The sequence below is a fragment of the Rhea americana genome, unplaced genomic scaffold (assembly GCF_003343005.1).
Source record: "Rhea americana isolate MKP2758 unplaced genomic scaffold, rheAme1 scaffold_655, whole genome shotgun sequence".
Taxonomy (NCBI): domain Eukaryota; kingdom Metazoa; phylum Chordata; class Aves; order Rheiformes; family Rheidae; genus Rhea; species Rhea americana.
The window spans coordinates 21,410-27,580 of record NW_028186818.1 but is presented as its reverse complement, the minus strand read 5'-3'; the positions used below and the strand labels follow the sequence as shown (position 1 = coordinate 27,580).

Below are 6,171 nucleotides of genomic sequence, written 5' to 3'. Positions count from 1 at the left end.
GCCCCACATCCCCCTGGGACTGCAGCCCGAATCCCATGGGTGCTGGGCTGAACCCCATGGGATCCCAGCCCCACATCCCCGCACGACTGCAGCCCCACAGCCTCCCAGATGCTGGGCTGTTCCCTGCAGGATTGCAGCCCCACATCCCTGTGCAATCCCAGCCCCACATCCTGTGGGTGCCAGGCTGACCCCGCATGGGACCACTGCCTCACCCTGCTGCAGGACCACAGCCCCACGGGTGCCAGGCCGGTCCCCACGGGATCGCCTCCCCGCGGGCGCAGGCCGAGCCCCGGGGCTGACGCCCGCGTCCCCGCAGGGAGCACTGGCAGGACAAGGAGCGGCGGCTGCGGGGGCGGCTCCGCCGGATCCTGCCCATCGACGTGCACCAGCCGGACCCGCTGGGCGCCCCGCTGCGCCCGCCGGCCGACGCGCTGCTCTCCGCCTTCTGCCTGGAGGCCGTGAGCCCCGACCGGGCCAGCTTCGCCCGGGCGCTGGCCCACGTGGGCTCGCTGCTGCGCCCGGGCGGCCACGCGCTGCTGCTGGGCGCCCTCGGCGAGTCCTTCTACCTGGCGGGCGCCGCGCGCCTGCCCGTGGTGCCGCTGGCCGAGGACGACGTCCGCGGCGCCCTGGCCGGGGCCGGCTTCGCCCTCCGCGATTTCCGCTCCTACCTCATGCCGCCCGCCCTCAAGACCGGCGTGGACGACGTGGCCGGCGTCTTCTTCGCCCACGCGCAGAAGCCGCCGGAGGCCTGAGCCCCCCCCAGCCTGTCCCTGAGCCCCCGGCCAGCCCCGACGGCGCCCTGCCAAAGCTGGATTTCGGAAAGCTGCTCCTGAGCCCCCCCCACCCCGTCCCYGGTGCCCCCCACGCTGCCCCCCAATAAACCTTGAGCTGCAGAGCACGGTGTGAGGCGGCTGCAGGCGGCGCGGTGAGCCGGCCCCGGGGGAGAGGGGAGGCGCACGGCAGGGCAGGCATGGGGCACGCAGTGGGGCAGCATGGTGGGCATGCAGAGAGGGTGGGGGCACACCAAGGGTGGGTGTGGGGCACGCCCTGGGGCACGATGTGCGTGGGCTACACCCCAGGGTGGATATGGGGCAGCCAGTGGGGCAGGCGTGGGGTGCAGTGCAGGGTGGATATGGGGCACACTGTGGGGTGACAGCAGGGGGTCTGGGGCACAGTGCATGTGCAGGCATCGCGTGGCACGGCGGGGTGCAAGGGGCCTGGGCGCGCAGTGGGGCTGGGCGAGGGTGCCCCATGGCAGGGGCGCGGAGCAAGGCGGTGGCGGGGCAGCAGCCAGGCACTGGCGTAGATTAAAAACCAACTTTATTCAGAGCCCACGACACACAGGGGBGAAGGGGGGGTTGTGGGGGGTCCTGGGGGGCACAGCCCCTCCCCAGGGCGCCCCAGGGACCATGGATGAGCAAAAGCACCCTGTCAGCCCCACACATCACACCAACAGCCCGGACCCCACGTCAGGCAGGGGCTGAGCCCCCGAAGGCGGAGCAGCCCCCACGCACACGGGCACCCCRAGCACCCCCGGGCGCGTACGCGGCACACGCGCGTGCCGGGGCGCAGGCACCATCGGGCACAAGCACCGCGCAGCCCCGTGGGGCACACACCCGCCCCCCGCCCCGTCCCCCCGCTGCGCCGCCGGCCCCGACAGCCATTGCCACCTCGCGGGCTGTGGGGCTCCGCGGCAGCGGCGGCCGCTGGCGTGGCGCGGGCAGCAAGCCGGGCCGGGGCCGGGGCGCCGGCTGCCCCTGGGAGGCCCAGCGAGAGCAAAGCCAACCTCGGAAGGCAACGGAAGGCAGGAGCCCGCGGCCCGGGGGCCGAGGGGGCTGGGCGGCGGGGCTCCGCTTGGCACACGGCGGGGCGGCGCCCCAGGGAGGCCTCCGCGGGCAGCGGCCGGGGGGCTGCTCTTCCCCCCGCGCCGCTAGTCCGCTTTGAAGAGGTCCGAGTTGGCCTTCAGGAGGTAGAGGCTGTCGTCCACGAGGAAGCTGCGGAGAGGAGGGGGAGAGGCGGGYGGCTGCCAGGGGCTGCGAGGAGGGTCGGGGGTGCCGGGGCTGCGGCTCGGCCCCAGCCCGCTGCCCCCCGCGGCCGTGGGGAAAAGCCCCGGAGCCGGGGCTGGAGGCCGGGATGTGCCCTGGCAGGGCACAGCTGCACCCTCCGGCCCCCGCGCCAGCTGCAGGGGCTTCAGTAGGGACACGGGGGTCCCCCAACTCCCCCCAGGGAACACGGCCAAATCTCAGGGCTTTCTGGCTTCCAGGGATCGGCAGCGGGGTGCCCCAGCACCCCATGRGCAAGAGAGGGGCACCCATCCGGGAGAGATGGGGGTCCAGCCCCCCGCGAAGGGGGTGGGCCAGGGCACTGACCTGTAGAAGAGCACGTTGAGGGGGATGGTGCTGATGTGCCACATGGCGTGGGCGTCCAGCACCCAGAAGAGCGGGGGGAAGTCGAGGAGCTCGAGCAGGGCGAGGGCCTGCAGGAGCAGCACCACCACGGCGCACTTCCAGACGTGGGGCAGGCGCGGGCGGTTCTGCACGCACCACCACAGCCACCAGAAGAGGTTGAGGAGGCCTGGGGAGCACCGGGGAGACAGGAGCACCCGCTCGGTGCAGGCCGGACCCACCGGCAYGGCCCTCCCACGCCGGCTCCCGGGATCACCCTCCGACCCACAGCCACCACCGTSTCCTCCCCACCGCGGGCGGACGGATGCGCGTCGGGGCCTCACCGATCGTCACGTTCGCGGCCATGTTGTAGCCGTAGTCAAACCGGACGAGCGTCAGGTAGGAGATGTGGCAGGTGAGGAAGAGGAGGAGGAAGGCCCTGAAGATGCTGATTAAGGCTGGCCGCTTCAGGCCCAGCGTCCTGGGGGACAAGGAGGAAGTTTGGGGTTTGTGCAGCTCCGGGCAGGGCTGGGGACGCAATGGGCACAGCGCCCGGCCTGCCCCACGGCGAGGCTCCTCACCGGCCCCAGCAGCGTCCCCCGGAGCCGGGACGCGAGCGGGGCGCTGGCTGCGGAGGGCGAGCCCGGCGCCACAGCTCACCTGACACAGCACAGGTAGATGGAGTGCAGGACGACGGCCGAAGCGCAGAAGTAATCCAGCTTCTGCGAGACACGAGGCCAGGTTGGGAGTGCAGAGAGCAGGGATAACACAGACGGGGTCCAGAGGGTCAAGAGCTTTCAGGACAAACTCAGCAAGGTCCAGAGGCGAGAAAGTCCCTCCAGACCCAGGCAGGAACAACCAGACCCCAGGGCAGGTGTGGAGACAGAGGGTGACGAAGCCGCAGGACACGCTGCGGCATGTCAGGAAGGGGCAGCCCCACAGCCACCGGCGCCAGCTCCGCAGGGTGACACTCACCTCCGTTACAGCTGTGTCCTTCGTATGGAAAACAGTGGACCAGAACCAGGCATTTAAGGAGACCTAGGGGAGGAGGTGGCTGGTTAGACAGGGAAATCTCAGGCTGGGGCAATCACGACCTGGGAGTCTCGAGAGGAGAACCAGAGCGGCAGCATCCTCTCAATCCCCACTTAAACCCCGCAAGCCCTTTGCTCAGCGGAGGCTCTCCTGGGGCGCGCACGGCATCCCAGGACCCCTCGCTGCTCGCTGCCCCGTTGCCAACAGCTTTGATCGACTCCCTGCCCGACYGGCAAACGTCAGGCTCAGCCGGCGAGAGCAGCGCAGCTCGCGGCACCCACCGAGAGCGGGTACGCTCCGACGCCAAAGCCCGGCCGCAGGGCCGCGAGAATCGGCGTGGCTACACTTAATCACCTTGTTAACCGCGGCACGCTGCACGGCGAAAGATTAAACAGCCACTGCTATTAGCTAAGTGCCAATTACTAGTTTCAATCACGTTCCCCCTAACCAGCTTGTCAGTCTCATTATCAAACAAGAGTGCCCCGAAAATTGGATCTGGAGACGCGAGCTGCCGGGGCAGGCGGCAGCTAATGGAGCTGTGCAGGGTTTGCTGATCAGCTGTTTATTTAAAAGCCCTTGAGACTGCTCTCTGGCAGAGGATGCCCAGGCAAGCGCTGCCTGCCCAGTGCCGCGCTCAGCGCAGAGCCTCCTCCTCCGCCWCTCGCGCACCGGCTGCGGCTGCTCGGGCAGTTGCACCGCTGCCGGCACCAACTGGGAACCGGCGTCAGCTCTCTCGCGTAGCCGACCCGGGCGGGAAGACAACGCGCYGTGGTGGGGTCACAGGGCTCGTTTTGTGCCTGGGTGGTTTTATAAGCAGCAACACCCCCGACAACGACCTGGTCAGCAAGCAGCCAAACCCCGCGCCCCAAGGCTCCAGACAGCTCCTGCGGGGCGAGGAAAGCGGCTCCCACCCACGCACAGGTCTGTTTTGAGCGGCAGCGATTTCCCCCTGCCCTGGCACAGGGAGGTTACTGCAGGCAAGAGGCACTGAACGCTCACGGCCCAGCGAGAAGCCCCTGCACAAAGCCTGTCCCCTCGGCCTGCCGAAGCCAGCAAGGGCAGTGAAGGAGGGAGGCTGTCCCCCAGAAGGACAGCTCTGTGGAGCGCAGGGACGGTGCCGTCCATGGGGAGGGCAGAGACGAGGCAGCTCCGGGAGCACGGGCAGGAGCAGAGGGCAATCGCACAACTCACATCAACCAGCCCCAGACCCCTGTGGGCAGGAAGCCGGGCAGCAAACGTGAACCAAGACTGGGGGGTCCAGCCACCCCCCTACACAGGCTGGCTGAGAGCCAGAGCCACAGCAGATGGGAACAGGGCCACGAGACAGGGCTCCCCCGCAGCCCTCCGGGACCCCACGGAGCACATCCTGCTGCTTCGGGGCACCCAAGCTGGCTCAGAGGACTGATCCCTCTCGCGGGAGCAACGTATCAGTCACCACCGACCAGAGAGCCCCTCAGCTTGCTGGACCCTGAAATAACCCCGGAGGGTCCCTGGGAGAAGGGGGCGATGGCACAGGCTAACAGGGGACCTTGGAGGAGCAGTGAGAGAGCAGGGAACGGCTCCTCGCTGCAGCCCTGCCCTCCCTGGGCAGCCCCACAGCGAAGGCGCCTGTGCGAGCGCAGCTCACCCAGGCGAAGGTGATGCACGTGTGGTACATGGGCGAGGAGGGCGGGACGGAGGCTTTGTAGCGGTGCAGCATCACAAAGCTGGCGAGTCCGTTGAGGAAGGAGGCGAAGGCAGACGCGGGCTCCTGGAAGAACAGGAAGCGAGAGAAGGGCCACTAGAACAGAAAACAGGAAGGAGACGGATGACAGACACGTTAGCTGCGTGGACCGCACCGTTCTGCTGGACACRGCGCCCAGCAGTTGCTGGGCGCAGCCCTCACGGACGGAGGAGCCGGGTGCTGGCCGGGTGTTAGCACCCTCGTCGCGGGGCTCTGCCCGGGGGGCTCAGGCAGCCGCTGCCGGAATGGCCCGAGGCGGCTGGAGCGTGCCTGGCACCCTGGGCAGAGGGAGGACCGGGCAGCTCAGAGGCCAAAGGGATGGGGCAGGAGAGGACAGGCCGGTGCGCGGGGCCGCCCCAGGCCTCGGGGACACGTCTCCCTCACAAGCACACGGTGCTGGGTGCCGACCCGGCTCACCTTGCCGTGGAACTGAGGCACTTTGTAGCCGCCCTGGACGTAGGCCCGCACCGTGAGCCACATGCACTCGTACTTGCAGTCATCTCGGCAGGTCCAGCCTGCAGCGGAGGGAGAGGAGCTGGCRGCCAGCACAGGCCTCCGAGGATGGGCAGGGGTCTCTCAGGGGCTCGGCACTTCCTGGGTGCCCCGTCCCCAGTCACAGAGCCCACCCCAGTCAATCCCAGTGCAGACACCGGTGTTTCCATTAGGCAGAACAGTCTGAACACCCCAGCACCTAGRGGTGCTGGGGCCCAGATCGGGGCAAAGAGGAGCCCACTAGGGTTTGCCCTGCCCAGTTGGGGGGATGTCCACTGTGCTGGGCACAGGCAGGGCCAGTGCCTGGGCTCCAGTCTTCCCCAGTGTCCCCCAGCATGGCCCCGCACCCCCGATACAGCTGAGTGTCCTTCCAGAGCRGCGGTTCAGCTCAGCCCAGCACAGCCCCAGTACAGCCCATTAACACCTACCAGGGCACAGAACTCCTCAGCATGGCCCAGTGTCCCTCAGCATGGCCCAGTTACCTCCAGTACGGCCCAGTGTCCCGCACAGGGGCCTAGCGAACCCAGCATGCTTCCAGTA

At 68.8% G+C, this 6,171-nt stretch overlaps 2 protein-coding genes across 4 annotated transcripts in view; one reads left to right on the top strand and one right to left on the bottom strand.

Annotated features, from left to right (window-relative positions):
• The window catches only part of PNMT (phenylethanolamine N-methyltransferase), a 1,961-nt gene extending 1,068 nt beyond the window's left edge, over positions 1-893 (top strand). Inside the window, exon 3 of the mRNA XM_085320752.1 lies at positions 317-893. Within this exon, the coding sequence (XP_085176878.1) occupies positions 317-752 (436 nt within the window). The 3' untranslated portion in view covers positions 753-893. The remainder of the gene's footprint in view (positions 1-316) is intronic.
• A 410-nt stretch (positions 894-1,303) lies between these two features.
• PGAP3 (post-GPI attachment to proteins phospholipase 3) overlaps positions 1,304-6,171 on the bottom strand; it is a 5,727-nt gene continuing 859 nt past the window's right edge. Inside the window, exons 2-8 of one of the 3 annotated variants that reach the window (XM_085320749.1) lie at positions 5,557-5,654; positions 5,044-5,196; positions 3,360-3,422; positions 3,045-3,178; positions 2,729-2,865; positions 2,370-2,574; positions 1,304-1,994 (exon numbers count right to left, since the gene is read on the bottom strand). In XM_085320749.1, the coding sequence (XP_085176875.1) occupies positions 1,931-1,994; positions 2,370-2,574; positions 2,729-2,865; positions 3,045-3,178; positions 3,360-3,422; positions 5,044-5,196; positions 5,557-5,654 (854 nt within the window). In that variant the 3' untranslated portion in view covers positions 1,304-1,930. The remainder of the gene's footprint in view (positions 1,995-2,369; positions 2,575-2,728; positions 2,866-3,044; positions 3,179-3,359; positions 3,423-5,043; positions 5,197-5,556; positions 5,655-6,171) is intronic. The other 2 variants (XM_085320751.1, XM_085320750.1) reach the window with 2 other exon arrangements.